Source organism: Psittacula echo, assembly GCF_963264785.1.
Source record: "Psittacula echo genome assembly, chromosome: Z".
In the NCBI taxonomy this organism is placed as follows: Eukaryota; Metazoa; Chordata; class Aves; order Psittaciformes; family Psittacidae; genus Psittacula; species Psittacula echo.
This window is the reverse complement of record NC_137742.1, coordinates 73,674,328-73,692,042: the sequence shown is the minus strand read 5'-3', so window position 1 is coordinate 73,692,042 and position 17,715 is coordinate 73,674,328. Positions and strand designations below refer to the sequence as shown.

At 41.4% G+C, this 17,715-nt stretch overlaps 1 protein-coding gene across 4 annotated transcripts; it reads left to right on the top strand.

The window, feature by feature from the left end:
* The first annotated feature begins 4,056 nt into the window (after positions 1–4,056).
* On the top strand, positions 4,057–14,270 carry FAM174A (family with sequence similarity 174 member A). Of its 4 annotated transcripts, none has more exons than XR_013958814.1 (3): positions 4,057–4,408; positions 8,292–8,642; positions 12,192–14,270. XR_013958814.1 is itself a non-coding variant. In XM_080638450.1 (3 exons), exons 1-3 carry the CDS (start codon positions 4,125–4,127, stop codon positions 12,211–12,213), a joined length of 441 nt encoding a protein of 146 aa, XP_080494576.1. In that variant the 5' UTR covers positions 4,057–4,124; the 3' UTR covers positions 12,214–14,270. The 4 variants fall into 4 exon arrangements, 3 of the variants coding, with proteins under 3 accessions (XP_080494576.1, XP_080494575.1, XP_080494574.1); XM_080638450.1 differs by having other exon boundaries at positions 8,292–8,426; XM_080638449.1 differs by lacking the exon at positions 12,192–14,270 and having other exon boundaries at positions 8,292–8,426; positions 8,530–9,624.
* Positions 14,271–17,715: the final 3,445 nt, after the last annotated feature.

The following is a 17,715-nucleotide window of genomic DNA, read 5'->3' as shown; positions in this document are numbered from 1 at the left end:
AGACATTTTATCTAAAGTTTAGACAGAAATATCATAAATTATTTTAATGATGATAAACATTTTCTGCAGAAATACAATTATAAGAACACCACAGAATCGTGTAGCTCACAATTAACAACAGACACAGTAGTTTCTGGCCCTGTAATCGCACACATAGAGGAAGAGCCATCCTACATCTCCTCAGGTATGCCTGCATAAACCACCAGAATAATTCAAAACATGCTTTAGACGCTGTTTTCTTAAACTTTGGAATGATTGCTTACCTTCACATTCTAGATACTACTTTTACACACAGGAAATCATACAGGCTTTTTCACAAAGCTTTCTTTACATGCAATAGCTGAAATAGTTCAGTCCAGAGCTACTGAAGACATTTAAAATAACAATAATGTAGACCTAAATAGCTAGATTTTTAAAGGCACCTACCTAAAGAGGCACTCAGCTGCATTCTAAAAAGCAGTCAGGGATCAGTCTCTAGTTAACGCTACATAAATGTGAAACGCACCACTTTTTCCTTTCTTTTTCTTCTTTTTTTTTTTTTTAATTTATATACGTGTGTGTGTGATTTTTTATAAAATGTATCTGTAACTCCTTTGCAGAGTATATTCTTCTGCAATCCTCTGCAACAGTTAGTAACTACTTAGCTTGCATATCACTGGGGAATGAATCTTTAAAAGAAAAGGGACAGATTAACCACTAGGCTTCCTTTAATTGATTGCTTGAAATGGTTTTTGATCTATGCAAGTGTAAGTATACATATATTTGGACAATGATGCCCGCAGATAACATAAATAATAGTGATTAGAATGTGGTTTGGACACCTATGGAATCAGATAGTGCTATTCAGGCTTAAGAACTTAATACAGCTTACAGGGGCAGAGGACCTAGCTGTAGCACTTTATCTGAGCAGAGAAGCACAGTCACTTCTCGTGTCTTCATGTCTCAAGATTACCTGAAAGTCATCCAGGCCGATAGGGCTGGAAGCTGAAATAGATGTGTTCTGTACTGTGCCCATTGTCGCCACAAGTTATCAGGAAACTCATAATGACATTTTAGTTGAACTACCAAGAGAGGAAAAGAGAAAGAATATACAGAGCGCCTAAGTACCTTTCTCAGAATTACCATTTCATTTCCTGATGAAAAGGCCCCCTTCCAGACATCCTTGACACTCACATAATTTTGCAAAGTAATCTTTCTGCTCTTTCAATTTATCCACAAGGTCTACTTGAAGGAACTTAAAAAAAAAATAAAAAAAATTGCACAATTTTTTTTTCCTAAAAGGTTAAAGTCAAGTAAGCTCCATTAATTTGAAGGGACAATTTAGGAATCTCTATGTTTTTCACTGGCACTCAAGTTTTTTCACCTTCTGGGTGAAAAGATATGAAAGTTCTTTATTTCTTTCATAAGTAAGAAAAGTTCTAAGTTTACACACAGAATAGATGAAAATAACCCTAAGACACCTCTTTTAAAAGCTGCTGTACACCAGGGAGATCACAGAATGTTACCATTTTTTTTTAATTCTCTTTCCTGTCTTTGGCTCCAAGCAACAAATTACACAACAATTGCTAACAGGCAACAAAACTTAAAAAACTTAACTATAATTGTCAAATCAATTTCTACATGCAGGTTCAAAGTTATGTCACGTTTCATTTAAGAAGTATTTTATAGCACTCTCAAAGAATTTTTTTGCATACAAACTTGAAGTTTATTTATGTTGACCTAAATACTAAACAAAAAAATTTATGCATTTCAATGATTAAAACCCCCAAAGAAATCTACAAAGACATCAACAATTATTTCTTTTAAAATAAAGAACATAAATGCTGTACTATTTTCTATTCTGAAAGTTCAGAGATTATTTTACCTTGCTGAAATAAAAGCACTAGCTTTTCATTGTAGAAAAAACTTCAAAAACCAACTTTCCCTGGCCATACAGCACTGGAACCCTCAGTTTTAAAAAGGATAGCTTTGCAAATATGGACATTAAGGAAGTTAGAACATTAAGCCATGTACAGTGACCAAGACAATTTCCCCCCCATGCTTTGCATCTGAAATACAGTTTGCCAAGAGACAAATCGCCACAAAAATGCCTGAACATCCCAGCACTGTTACATCTTACACAACCCATGCACCACTGACAATTCTATAGGTCAGTTTAACATCAGTGACTGACGTTCTAAAAGCATTCTACCTTGATTTTTGAATGTAATATGTTCTTCAGTCATAAGCCACTGTGCTGGAAGGCAAACACTTGGACTTGTCAGGAAGAAACACACCCCAAAGGAATTCATGGGGAAGAAGCCTGATAGAAACTAGGGGGGTGAGGACCTCAATCAGTCAAGTTCCAAAGAGGTTATTAATGACGGAAAAAGCTATCAAGAAAGCTTATTCACATGCTTCCTACAGCACTTTCTGCAAAAACGGCTGTTCAAAGGATCTGAAACAATATTTTCATAAAAAGGACAATGTTTTTTCAAGGGGAAGACGTACAGATGATAGTTAAAAGGGCACGTTATACAAAACAGTTTCACCCTTTCCAAATTCTGTCCCTTTTGTGTGGCACAAGACCTTGTTTTCCAAGTTAACTAATAATTAGCTTGTTAATAGTATATTTTCACTGCTGAAATTATCCATACGTGATTTTACATGATCCAGTATGATTGATAAACTCAAAAATTTAAGGGCTCTGGGATATCAAAACAAGTCTGCTCATACACAAAATCTGGTTGTTACCCATTACTTCAACTGCATAAATATTGTACAAGGCTTCTTTGCTACCTTGGCTTTTTATCCATTTCCTTTTACACCATGACAAATGAAAAAGTACTGACTGGCAGTGTGCAGAGATGTTTCTCTATGCACAACTGATCCCTGAAAGCCTCACTGTAGTTTATTGTTCATAAATAGGAACCAAAGAAAATTAACAATTGACTTTAATGGCTAAAGGGCTATCCTACCAGAACAGCATTTTATTTAAGAAACGTGTGTGACACCAACATAATAATCACTATGTCAGACTTTGTACAAAGTGTTAACCTGTCTTACATGTTCATGAATGTCCGTCAGCTTCAAAACGCATTGACTGCTCCATGAGCTTTGGTAGTGGTGCACTGAGACACAACCGCTTTCCCCAAGTGCCAGAACAGGCTGTGGCTGACTCCTAGAGAGCAGTTCAGCTGAAAAGGACCTGGGAGTACTGGTGACAAGTTGACCATGAGCCGGCAGTGTGCCCTTGTGACCAGGAGGGACAAGAGCGTCCTGGGATGTCTCAGGAGGAGTATGGCCAGCAGGTCAAGGGAGGTGATCCTCCTCCTCTGCTAGGTCCTGGCGAGGCCACATCTGGAGAGCTGTGTCCAGTTCTGGGCTCCTCAGGACAAGACAAAGAGCTACGGGAGAGTGTTCAGCAGAGGCCACAAGGATGATCAGGGTCCTGGAGTATCTCTCTTACGAGAAGAGATTGCATGAGCTGGGCCTGTTTAGTCTAGAGGGGAGAGACTGAGAGGGGACGTATCTAATGCATATTTATATCTTGAAGGCAGGTGCCAGGAGGATGAGGCCAGGCTCTTTCCAGTGGTGCCCAGCGACAGGACAAGGAGCAATGGCCATAAACTAAAACACAAGTTTCACCTTCACAAATTATACTCAGAGAAGAAGAACTTCTTTATGTTAAGGGTGGCAGAGCACTGGAACAGGCTGCCTGAAAGGGTTACGGAGTCTCCCTCTCTGGACATGTTCCTGTGTGACCTGCTCCAGATGGCTCTGCCCTGGCAGGGGGGTTGGACTGGATGATCTCCAGAGGTCCCTTCCAACCCTACTGACTCTTTGATCTTTCCACCATTTGACCTGTAGTCTCAGCCTTCAGGCACTAATATTTTCCAAGCCCTCCTTTTGCTTATCTGTCCTTAACCAGCACTAGCACCACTGACAGCCGCTGCCGGCTGTCTTAAGCGCGCGTCCCTCCAACCTTCCACGCGCTTCCACGGCAGCTGTGGGCTCCCGGCGAACAGCGCTTCCGCTTCCGGCGGCCAGACGGCGGCAGGGCCTGGCCGCGCTTAGGCCGCGGCGGGCGGAGGGCGGCGGGGTGCGGTGGCGGAAGCCTTTGTCGGGCAGGAGCAGAGGCCGACATGTGGCCGCCGCCGCTGCCCTGGCTGCTGGCGGGGCTGCTGCTAGCTGCCCGTTGCGGGGAGGCTGCGGCGGCGGCGGCCCTTCACCCCTGGAGTGCCAACACCGCCTCACCGCTCCCCACCGAGGTGGCCGGCGGGGCCGCCACAAGAAGCAGCAGCAGCAGTCGCCTGGCCGAGGTGTCGGCGCCGCCCGAGCAGGGCCAGCCTATGACCCAGCGCGCCCTGTCCGTGCTGGTGCTGGCCAGCGCTGCCCTCATCGTCTACTTCGTAATCCGGACCGTGCGGTGAGGGAGGGGGCCGCGCCGGCTCCAGCTGTGCTGCGGGGAGCGGGGGGGCGGGGCAGGCGCTGCTGTACCCGCCGGGCCGCTGAGGGGCAGGGCCCGGCCGGCGGTATTGGCTGTCAGGGTCCCCTCGGCTCTCGCTGGGGGGCCGGCGCACTGAGCCTGGCTCCGCTGCTGCGGGCAGCGCCGCCGAGTGAGGCGTCTGGGTAATGCCGGCGGAAAGGCACTCAGTGTGGTTCTGCTGTCGGAAGGGTTACCGCTTATCATTGTCGGGCCTTGTCTGGCTCCCCCCCTGCTCTCTTCAAGGGGACATGTCACCACTGACATCCTGTACTTAGTTTTGTACATTGTCTGTGTTATTGTCCCATTTGCAAACTTCTGTCTCACTGAGCTACAGGATTTGTTCATCTCCTCTTTTTGTCAGTAAACGTATTTCTTTTCTGCTCACTAGTTTTTGATAAATTTATCTATTTCACACTGGCTTAAGGAAAGGTCCCTTAAAAAGCATGGGCTATCAGTCATCTGCCTTTGTATTTCTCATAGAAAATTGCAGTGTCTGGCACAGTGTTTTGTTGCTCTTGGAGTTTTACTTGCTGTCATGCTCAAACTGTGAACTTCTCTGGGTGAGCCCCAATTTGTGATTATGCGTAAAGTACATTCAGTATGCAGCAAGTTCTCTCTGTACGTTTCATTGTAGTTAGATAACACTGGTGTATGTTCAGTACCTTTGTCATGTATTCCAGAAAGATAATTGAAAGACAGTGGTCTTTGTGGGCACTTATTAAGACATGCAGTCCAAGTAAGCTAGGATATCCCAATTGCTCCATAGCTCTTGAGCAGGCTTAGATCTTTATTTTTCTTAGAATGCATATCTTGATGATACTATATCTTAAAAGAAAAAACCATAAGCAGGGGAAAGTGGACAAGAGCACTTCTCAGTGTTCCTGTACCTCCTAAGATTTGGAGTTCTGAGTAGTACTATGAAAAATTCATTGCAGGAACTGGAGAAGGAAATTCTCATCTAATACCATTATTTTCTGGTTAAGTTGCAATTGTTGGGTATTCTGGTTTTGGCAATAGGAGGGTTGCTCTTCAGCATTTGAAACTGGAGCATTGCCTGAGGATGCTACTGTAAACAGGAAGGTTGTTTAAAGTAGGTTGTGGTTGTCCTGTTAATCTGTAATTCTGCTGCATCTTTCTGTTGCATCTAGCTTCTGAAATTGGGATTAGATGAAGCATATGCTTTGAATTTGAACTTGAGGCTGAAATATTTTTGGCAATAGTTGTATAAGAAATTTAGGGATGAAATACAAACTTCCCAGTTCCATTTTTAAAGATTTTCTTAGAATTAAACCATGCATCTTGTTGTCAGACATAAAAAGCTTTGGGTTTTTTTACAAACTTTCAACTAGGTCACCCACCTGGTGGATGAAGGGAAGGCAGTGGATGTAGTTTTTCTGCATTTTGGTAAGGCTTATGATATTGTCACTCATAGTTGCCTTCTGGACGAATTGCCCAAATGTAGGATGAGCAGGTTTATGGTGTGCTGGGTAATGGAAGTGGCTGAATGGCAGGGCTCAAAGGGTTGTAGTGAGTGGGGTTTGATTCTGTACCTGGTACAGAATAACGCTGGACACAAGTGAAAATTGGGAGAGGAGTGACAGGAGCAGCTGTGCAGAAAGGGATCTGGAGTGCTGGTCAGCAGCAGGCGCAGCATGAATCAGCAGTGTGCCCTGGCAGCCAAAAATGCAAACTGCATTTTGGGGTGCATAAAACACAGCATGGCCAACCAGTCAAAGGAGGTGATTATCCCACTATATTCAGTGATGCTCTGGCCTCACTTTGAGTGCTGTGTGCACATTCCTGAACTATGAGCTATATCCATTCATAGAGTTATAGGAGGGATAGGGTTGGAAAGGACCTTACGGTCATCTAGTTCCAACCTCCCTGCCAGGCAGGGACACCTCACACTAGATAGACCATGTTGCCCAAGGATCTGTCCAGCCTGGCCTTGAACACTGCCAGGAATGGAGCATTCACCACTTCTTTGGGCAGCCTGTTCCGATGCCTCAGTACTCTCACAGTAAAGAACTTTTTCCTTATATCTAACCTGAACCTTAACTATCTTAACTATCTTAACCCTGTTTAGGTTTAAATCCATTACCCCTTGTCCTGTTGCTACAGTCCCTGAGGAAAGGACTCTCCAGCTTTGTTATAGGCGTCCTTCAGATGCTGGAAGGCTGCTAAGAGGTCTCCACTCAGCTTCTCTTCTGATGGCTGAATAGTCCCAACTTTCTCAGCCTGTCTTCACACGGGAGGTGCTGCAGCCCCCTTGTCATTACTGTGGCTCCCCTCTGGACTTGCTCCAACAGCTCCATGTTCTTCGTATGTTGAGGACGTGTCCTGGGTTCAGCTGTAACAGTTATTTTTCTCCTTCTTAGTAGCTGGTGCAGTCCTGTGTTTTCGACTTTAGCCTGAGAACAATGCTGGTAACACACTGATGTTTTTAGTTGTTGCTAAGTAATGCTTACTCCGATCAAGACTTTTTCAGTCTCATGCTCTGCCAAGTGAGGAGGGATTCTCTTCTGCATCCCTCCAGGAGCAGGGGGGGAAGAAAGAGGCGTGAGTGAGCGACTGCGTGGTGCCAAGTTACCGGCTGGGCTTAAACCATGACAGGACACCAGAACTGCACACAAGGCTCCAAGTGGGGTCCCATGAGAGCAAAGTGGAGGGGCAGGATCACCTCCTTTGACCTGATGGTCACGCTCCTTATCATGCAGGCCAGGACATGAGTGGTTTCTGTCTGCAACTGCGCACTGAAGCTGGCTCATGTTCAGTTTCTTGTCACCCAGCACCCCCAAGTCCTTCTCCACAGGGCCGCACTGAATCTCTTCTCCACTCAGCCTGTAGCTGTGATTGGGATTGCCCTAACCCAGCTGTAGGACTTGGCCTTGTTGAATTTCATGAGGCTGGCATTGGCCTACTTCTCACACATGGTCCCTCTGGATATCATCCCATCCCATCCCTTCCTTCAAGTGTGCCAACTGCATCACACAGTTCGATGTCATCAGCAAATTTGCTGAGGGCTCACTCAATCCCACTATCCATGTCCATGTATGTTGCGTAAGCATCTCCAGTGTTCTTTTAGCCTTAGTCTTTTGACTAATCTGTATATAGAGAAAGTTTTCACATTACAATTTCTTTTCTCCCTTTTTGAGCAGCATTCATTTGAATCTAGAAATTTGTGCCAGCCTTCTGATAAGACTTTTTCTTTTTTCATTACAGGCAATCTGGACATTTGCTGTGACTGTCTTAGGTTATTCTCAACTCAAAATAGGGACTCACTTTCCTTTTTACACCATTAAGTAAAAAAGTATATAGTGAGATAACAGGAATTTTGAGTATATAAATAGCATGAACTTCCTTGCCTTCATTTCCTATTTTGTGTTCAAATTAATTTCTGGTCTAGAATATCTGTGAGTGCTTTTGTCCTAGAGCTGGTTGCTTATTGTAGAATCTGCTAAAAGTATGCTTTTGCATAAAAAAAGTATGCTTTTGCATACTTTTAACTGGCCATTTTTTACTGGCTCTTGCATTTAGCTATGAAGTGCTTGTTTAGGCTTTTTGTATCCACTACAGTAATTCTACTCAAAACTACAAATAACATACTTGCCTTAAATATTTCAAGTTAGGTCTTGGCACTTAGTATTGTTTGATCTCTGAATTTTTTACACCTCAGTGTGTACGCTTTACATATACTATGTTTTTTTAGAAATTTATGACAAGTATCAATATAGTTATATTTTAAGGGATAGTGTTCATATATTGTGGGAATAGAAAGTAGAGAAGAATTTATAGAACTTAAGTGTTTTAAAATACGTTTCAGGCTCCGAAGGCGAAGCAGAAAAACCCGACGGTACGGCGTTTTGGATACAAACATAGAAAACATGGAGCTGACCCCATTAGAACAAGATGATGATGATGATGATACAACACTATTTGATGCCAATCATCCTCGAAGGTTTGTATACAGAAGTCAAAGCTACTTCCAGCAATAGAAGTGGAGTATGAATGATAAGCAGTTTCACTGAGAAAGCTCACTACTGTGTTTCGTATGCATGTAGTTGGAGAAGGGATGTCAAGATCACTTGAATTTTAAATGGGCAAGAATTTAGTGGGCAAGAAGATAAACACCATTTGTCTTCAGCATGTGAGTTCCAAAGAAATGGAGAGGAAGGTAGGATATTTTTTTACAAATACAGTGTCATGATTGAAGCTTGTGTTAAAGTCAACAACTAGCTTTTACCTTTCTCTCTTTTTTTTTTTTTTTTTTATTTGCATACCTTAAAATAGAAGCAATGAAAACCCTAGAGGGAAAGTTCACTAAAATAGTATCAGAGGTTTTCAGAGGGTGGATTTGTGATGTGTTTTTTTTTTTTCCCTGTGCATTTCTAAACACTTTAATTTGAAGAAAAAAAAAATCAGGTATTTTACTGTAGAACGTTCTAATATGCATAGGACTTTTCAACAGTTATAAATCCACTTTGCAATTGGAGTCTTAGTAGTGGAGTTTCCACATAACTTTCTTACCTGCTTTACGTATTTCAGTTATTTTATTCTTGGATATTTAATTCTTGTCCCTGAGAGAATGTAGAAGGGTGAAACAGAAGTGAAGACAGTAAGGAAAGGGAGTATACTTAAGATGAGGTTTTTTTTTTACTTTTTGCCATACAAACATGCTAGAGTGATGATGCGGTATACATATGCCTGTTGATTACCTGTCTTAAGAGATGAGCCTGAGAACTTCTGAAGTCTAAATAGGGCTGTACCAAGGACCCTATGTGTTCCTACTGTGCTTATTCAATCAGGTAAAGCATATTCTATTCATTCCCTTTCAAAGTTTATCTTGGAAATTTGTTGAAATGGTTGTTTAATGGATTGCTCTATCTCTGCTCCCAATATGTATTTTCTCAAATTATGTCCTAAGATAATATTTTTGCCACTGCAGTTTCTATGGTTATGTGATAGAAATTACTATGATTAAGAAATTAACTTGCATTAAAGCAAACTCTTCATAACCATAGACAGCAGCACTTGCCCTAACTATGATGACTACCAAAAAAAAAAAATCACATTGTTAGTGCTGTATTTGGAAAAAAACCTAACCAACAAAACAAAACAAAAAACCCCACAGAAAACCCTTCTGCCCTGTCCTAAATTCCAAATACTTATCTCCTCTTCAAATTGAAGTGCTGTGGTAACTCGTCATCTAGTTCAGCTAGACCAGGCTGTTTGAAAGTAGATTACTTATCCAGGCTGTTTCAGAAACAGTCTTTTGGATGACATATAATACAAACAGTTTGAATACAGTATTAGTGTTTTATTTAGCTGATGGCATAGGTATTGTAAGTCAAGTATTTATTTAATACAATTCTTCACTCACTGTGGTATCTTGTTGATGAAAGAACTACTTGATAAGTAGTATTTGATTTTAAGAAGATCAGATTTGGATGAAAAAGCAATACCTGATGTTTTGATGCAAGTCCACATAGCCCAGAAAAACTGGAGAGTGAATGTGACATGTAATGCTTGAAGATGACATAGTCTGGAGTAAATACATAGAGTGATGTAACTTGTGGTGTAAGCAGACCTTTATTTATAGGGCTCCAAGATGACCTAAAATTTTGTTTCTCATAGAAGAGATAATAATGTCAACCTCTCAGTCAAACTGCAAGAAAAGTAATTGTATTGGTGTAACTGAGTGATCTAACCAAACTTAATTTCAACACGTTTCTATTAATTTGCTGGAGACAACTGACTAAGCAGATAAGAAGTAATACCTTTAGAAGAGAATAGCTATTGATAGTAAAGGAAGAAGATGTTGCTGTTGTTTCAAGATAGCTCAGAAAGTATATTAAGTGCTTAAACTGTCTGTAATCATATTATGTTAGAAGCTTCAGAAAACAAAGACTTCAGTTATGTTTAGTCAATAGCATGGATATACTCTGTTTATATGTATTAAGAGCTTGCTGTGTCCTTTGTGGGGAGAAGCTCTCAAAGTTTTTTAAGTTACTTTTCATCTTGAAACGCTATGTGTAGAAGGAAGAACAGTGCTAAACAATGTGAATGCACTCCACAAATCTCTACAGAACAGCTTTATAAAATGCTGTCCAAACTTTGCAAAACACAAAGCAACATCATTGCTGGGAGGGAAGTTTGGAAATTAATGTAGAGTACTTTTTTTTTTTTTCCTTTTTAAATCCTTAATTGGGAATGTACTTCTTTCAGTTAATTTTTTTCTCCTTGTTTCAACTAAGTCTTTTGCGTCTGGACTGAAGCTTAGTAACCAGTCTTCATGTCACTGCTTAACCAAGAGTGACCGAAAGGAGTACGAAATGCATAAGTAATCCAAGAGTCACTGAGGACACTTGATGATAATGATACTCATATACTCTCAGAAGATATCATTACATTTGTCATGATATTTGCAGTAATTTAGAGGTTTGTTTGGTTAGGTTTTTCTTAAGGTAGCATAAATATGCAGTCATACTTGGAGCTACTAATTAGGAAACAAGGAAGAGTGGCCTTTAATGGATTTTTATTTTAGTCCTTTGTTAAGTAAATCAAAGTTGCAGTTTTGCTTTACTACAGTCAACAGCAGCTTATTCAGTTTTAAGTTTCTTACCCTCATAACTCATAATGGAAAGTAATAAGAAACTAAACACATTTACAGGAATCTGCATGTTCTGGTAGGTTCATACACATTTGTTATGGACAAAAAATAGCGTAAGTATTGTTCTATAGAAAATAGATGTAGTGTTTCCTTCTTTCTTTATGACCTGCTAATAGACTGCAATAGTATCCACTCTGCTTTCATTATTCTTGACTAAAATAATTAAGTCGTTTTTAAAGTAGAGCTCTACAGCACAGTATGTGCATGTTAGAAATCCCTACAGGCTTGTTTTTAGCTGGTAAGTCTATTTGACCCTTTCCAAGGCTAGGCAGAGAAACTGGCTTCTTTCCTGAAATCAGCATAGCAGTGTTATTATCCTGGAGTCCTGATACAATGATTATTTCCACTGTTGCTGGTTTTTTCCAGAGCTATATGAAAAAAGGTCCTGTGCCCTTGGTTGTAACATAGGTGCCATTTAAGTGTACTCTCACTGTTGTCATCATCCATGTAACTAGCCTATGTGCCTCTTCAGTTTAGGGCAGCTTACCTGAATGGGATGTTTTAGCCATTTTGTTCAATAGTATACTATTAAATGTCAAAGTTTTAAATTCTAACCTTTGGTTTCTCGCCATGCAGCTTTACCTACGTGTCAACTGAAGTACAGTATTCTATTATTTTTCAAAGGCATATCACACTACTATAAATTGCAATTCTCATTAAATCATGTTACACACAAACTACTTGCTGCACTGCAAGGCACAAGGAAAAGCAGTTACTCAGTTTTTGATAGCATTCAAGTTACGGGTTGCTATCAACAGTTACCAAAGTTTGAACAGGAACGGGGGAGCCTTGGAAGCTTAAAAATATATCCAATAAGGTAAAAACACAGTTTTTTTGTAAGTGAGCTGTCTGTTTGGGAGTTTAAATCAATGGAGTTTTATGGCACTTCAGTTCAAAGTCATATGGCAACTCATGAGTTTTTACATGCAAATTTAATAATAAAATGTTATATCTCAATGGGGTTTTTGTAATGTTTGATCTTCAAAAATGTAGGCTAAAGTTCCTCTTGAAACAGGGTATTTCAGATTAATGCATCTGTTCCTTCTGTTGTAGAGAAGTACGTGCCTTTCAGTGAAAGAACTTAATCTTAGAACCAGAGAAGGAGACTGCTTCATGGAAGGAATAAGAAGCAAGAGGGTATGCAAATTGGGGGGACTAATTTAATTTGTGTATATTATGGCATCCTTAATTATTTGTTGCAATAAATACTGTACCAATTTGTTGTACCTTTTTGTATATAAAGGATTCTAAATGTAAAGCCTACGGGGAGAGAGTGCAGTAAAATGAAAACCTATTTGGAAGGGAGATTACTTTTAAAACAGGGTATTTTTTTGCTTGTTACAAATCTTGTATGCCATAAGTGTGGTATACACTTTTTCTACAGTTACCTGGAATGTTGACGTATTTTTTTTGCTGATATTAAATTGTAAGTGAACATAGCATCTGTTCACTCCTCAGAATTGTTAGAATCTGATTTTAGTTGAGGAGATGCTTTATCCTTTACAAATAAAAGGCCAAACTACTGCCTTTTGCGTTGAGACATTTTTTTTTAACTTAATTAATATTCTTTATGTAAACTTCAGTGAACAAATAAAAATTGTTTCCGGTGTTCCTAGTCTTCAATGTGGTACTTCAACATCATAGATTTTAAGGATATTAATATAATCTTGTACACAGTACTTGCTGTTAAGAGTGCCAGTTATAACTGTTGACTCAGTCTGGGACATCCATTTTCAACTTGTATGAACAGATGTTGCTCGCTGACCTTAGGGTGCTACTGTTATAGTCCACATGGTGTCAGCATTCAGACCTGTGGTGAAACAGCACCTTTAGATAGCCTTGTTTACTTTTATACTCTTTAAACTAGGTCAGATACTCAATTTGCTGTAACTCTAAAATAAAAAAGTGACATCAGAAGCAGCTGCTACTATGAAAGGTGTGGTAATATTCCTGTGAATGTAGTTGGCATCTAGCAGTTACATTTATTTTTTAGCTACTGCTATAAGAATGAATAGAAAAAGCATTACGACCTAGAAACCTAATTTTTTAAAAAATGTGTTGTAGTTTCCACAGGAATCTCAATAATGCAGACAGAATGTTCAAATTCTAGTTAATGAAAATGACTGAAAATGTATTGCAAATTCTGTATGTATCTAGTTATCAAGGCATAAATATAGCAGTATTGGTTGGGCTGGCTATGTTTCCTCAAAGTTAATGTGTTACTGGCTGCAGGGAAAGAAACATTATATTTCCTCATTCAGTCCCCTTTTGGTGTTTGAACAAAATTGGAATACCTTATTTGTTTTTAAGGTTATTTCTGTAGTGGTGGGGCAAGGAGGAGCTCTGCTGTATACATTTTTAACCCTGTCCCAGCTGATTTGCTGTACTGAAGCCTGTTTACTTGCCCTAGTAACAATTGGAGTCAAGATGTTAATAGGCCGGTAAAGAATGGGAGCTGATCTGCTGAAATAAACTCTTCCAAGATGTGAGATACCCTAAGCTTAATGGGAAATACCTGGGGGAGTGGCTAGATTTCTTCAATAATTTGAATTTCTGGGGACAGAAATGGAATATGGAGAAAAAGCTTGGAAGATTCAAAGAAAAAAGGTTGTTAAAGATACCTTTACAATTTTTGCAGTATGAAATTTATCATGGTATAGCTATTATTTAGTTTTGTTTTTTTGTTGGTTGGTTGTTTGTTTTTTTTTTTGATATATATTTTGGGGGCTGTGTTTATTTTTTCTGTTGACCAGTAAGAGCTGGGGAAGGACTCAAATCTAAAAACCAACTGAAAGATGCAGGTCTTAAAAGACCCAGTGTGGCTGGACTGCTTCATAGTTTTAGAATAGATGCTGTTTGCTACAGACTTCTTGTCTCATAGTACTACTGGTGATGTTCCAAGTTGTTAACTGCTAAACCCCTGAAGAACTGACCCAGATCTCTCTGGAGTGCTGTGTTCTGGTGAGACTTTTGCATGATTTTTCTCTATTCATAGTTGCTCATCTATTCCAAGTGGCTTGCACTCTGTTTAGCTTGCATCTTGAAGCATTCTCATTTTAAGACACAGTAAAATGGGAAGATTTCTTAATAAAGGTATTATCAGGATGCATGGATAAGTTCAAAATTTTATTAAAAGATACAAATAAAGTCCTTAAATCATGAAGTCTTTTGATTGTGATTTCCTGCTTTCTTCCATTGGAAGAGTGTGAGCCAAAAGACTTTTGGCCTTTTGAATGATTATGACAATATACTTTGCACAATATACAATATCTATGTTTTTATAAATGATCTGGATGCAAGAACCAGATATACGTTAAGTAAGTTCACTGATGACAGTAAACTGGGAAGAGCTGTGGACTCCCTTGAGGGTAGAGAGATCTTACAGAGAAATCTGGATAGACGAGAGCTGGGCGGTCACCAAACTGATGAAATTTAACAAGAGCAAGTGCAGAATTCTCCACCTGGGATGGACTAATCCTGATTATACATACGAAGTGGGTGGTAAGAGGCTGGAGAGCAGTCCTGCAGAAAGACATCCGGGGTCTGGGTCGAATGCAATTTGAATATGAGTCAACAGTGTGCTCTGGCAGCCAAAAAGACCAACTGTGGGGTGCATCAGGCTGGTTGAGGGAAGTGTTTGTCATGTATCTTGCAGTGGTGTGACCCAGCTCAAATATCATGTACGGTTTTGTACCTCAAGCTGTTAAGTGTTTAGAGCCAAGATGGGAGGCCAAGATGGGAGACCAAGATGGAGAAGGGTCTCAAGGGCAAGACTTCCAAGAAGCAGCTGAGGTCACTTGGTCTGTTCAGTTTAGGAAAGAGAAGGCTGAGGGTGACCTCATCACAATATAAGTCTTCCTTAAGAGGGGCAGCAGAGGAGGAGGTGCTCATCTCTCTCTGGTGACCAGTAACAGAACACAAGGAAATGGAATGAAGCTGCATCAAGGGAAGTTCAGACTGGAAATGAGGAAAAGGTTCTTCACTGAGAGGGTGTTTGGTCACTGGAACAGGATCGATGGGGAATTGATCATAGCACGAAGTCTGTCAGAGTGCAAGGAGCATCTCGATGACGCTCTTAATTACATGGTTTATTTTTCTCGTCGTTCTGTGAGGAGCAGGGAGTTGCACTCAGGAATCCTTATGTATCCCTTCTAACTTGAGATATTCTGTGATTGTGTATAAGGTAAGGGCATAGTCTGAGGTCAAAATTTGGATTCTTCAGTAGGGATTGTAGTGATAGGACAAGGGGTAACGGGTTCAAACTTAAACAGGGGAAGTTTAGATTAGATATAAGGAAGACGTTCTTTACTGTAAGGGTGGTGAGGCACTGGAATGGCTTGCCCTAGGAAGTTCTGAATGCTCCGTCCCTGGCTGTGTCCAAGGCTGGGCTGGACAGAGCCTTGGGTGACATGGTTTAGTGGGAAGTGTCCTGGCCTATGGCAGGGGGGGTTGGAACTAGATGATCTTAAGGTTCTTTCCAACCCTAACTATTCTATGATTCTACACTTCTATGATTCTGTGATTCTAAAACCAAATGACAGAGATCTTTTTGAACCGTCATTCCAAAGGGACACTTATGTTTATTGATCTTCTTCCGTAAACCTAATCCTCACCTGATCCGTAAAGCTGGAGGATGAAACTAAACTTTCTCACCCAAGCTTTTAATTTTTCATGTTTCAAGGTTGGTGGCAGTTCAACAGCTATCCAAACAGATTGTGCATTGTAGAAATTACTCTTTTCTTATGAACGAACTCTAATTCTTCCACAGCTTTTTGTCAAAACCTGGATATAATGCAGGGGAAATGCAATATGTTCACACTGTTTTTACTCTCTTGAACCTGCTTTGTCCACTATCCAAGAAAAGATGCGTGGCTAAGTGGATTCAAACAAGGGGAATTGGAGATGTGTGCACGACTACGGGAGTATGATCAGAAACATGGTGGGATGGCTTCTACGACTGGAGTGTTGGAATGGAAGGTTACAGGCTCTTTAGAAAAGACAGGCCTGGCAGGTGGGGAGGGGGTTGCTATTTATGTTAGGGATAGGCTGAAGAGTATGGAACTCTGTCTGGGGACGGGTGAGCAGTCAACAGAGAGTTTGTGAGTCAGGGTTAAAGGGAGAACAGCGATGGGGGACATTACTGTGGGGGTCTGTTACAGACCGCCTGATCAAGAGGACTGTGGATGAAGCGCTCTATAGGCAGATAGGAACAGCCTCATGCTCACAGGCCCTTGTTCTCATGGGAGACTTCAACCACCCTGATATCTGTTGGAGTGAAGGTACGGCCCGGCACAAGGAATCCAGGAGGTTCCTCGATTGTGTGGAAGACAACTTCCTTCTGCAAGTAATAGAGGAGCCGACAAGGAGAGGTGCCATGCTTGACCTCGTGCTCACCAACAGGGAAGGGCTGGTTGGAAATGTGATGCTCCAGGGCAGCCTTGGTTGCCGTGACCACGAGATGGTCGAATTCGAGATCCTCAGGACATTGAGAAGAGCATGCAGCAAGCTCACTGCCCTGGACTTCAAGAGAGCAGACTTTGGCCTCTTCAGGAACCTGCTTAGTAAGGTTCCATGGGATACAGCCCTAGAGGGCAGGGGGGCCCAAGACTCTTGGTTGTTATTCAAGGATCACCTGCTCCAAGCTCAGGAGTGTTGCATCCCAACTAGAAGGAAGTGCAGCAGGAGGGCCAGGAGACCTCCTTGGATGGATAAGAAGCTGCTCAGGAAAATTCAAAGGAAAAAAGGGGCTTATAGAAGGTGGAAGCAGGGACAGGCGGCCTGGGAAGAATACAGGGATGCTGTCCGGGAAGCTAGGGACCAGGTTAGGAAGGCTAAGGCCCAGTTAGAATTGAACTTGGCTAGGGATGTTAAGGATAACAGGAAGGGATTCTATAGGTACGTAACAAATAAAAGACAGACTAGGGACAACGTAGGCCCCCTCTGGAAGCTATCAGGAGAACTGGCTACCCAGGATTTGGAGAAGGCTGAGGTTCTTAATGACTTCTTTGCCTCAGTCTTCACTGGCAAAGTCTCTGGCCGCACCACCCAAGTCTTGGAAGGCGGATGCAGGGACTGTGAAAATGAAGACCCTAGGCCCACTGTAGGAAAGGATCTGGTTTGAGACCATCATAAAAACCTAAGCGTACACAAGTCCATGGGACCTGACAACATCCATCCGTGGGTCCTGAAGGAGCTGGCGAATGAAGTTGCTAAGCCACTGGCCATCATATTTGAAAAATCATGGCAGTGGTGTCCCTCAGGGATCGGTGTTGGGACCAGTCTTGTTCAATATCTGTGTCGGTGACATAGACAGTGGGATTGAGTGCCCCCTCAGCAAGTTTGCCGATGACACCAAGCTGTGTGGTTCAGTTGATACGCCGGAGGGAAGGGATGCCATCCAGAGGGACCTCGACAAACTTGTGAGGTGGGCTGATGCCAACTTTATGAAGTTTAACCATGCCAAGTGCAAGGTCCTCCACCTGGGTCGGAGCAATCCCAAGCACAGCTACAGGCTGGGCAGAGAAGAGATTCAGAGCAGCCCTGCAGAGAAGGACTTGGGGGTGTTGGTCGATGAGAA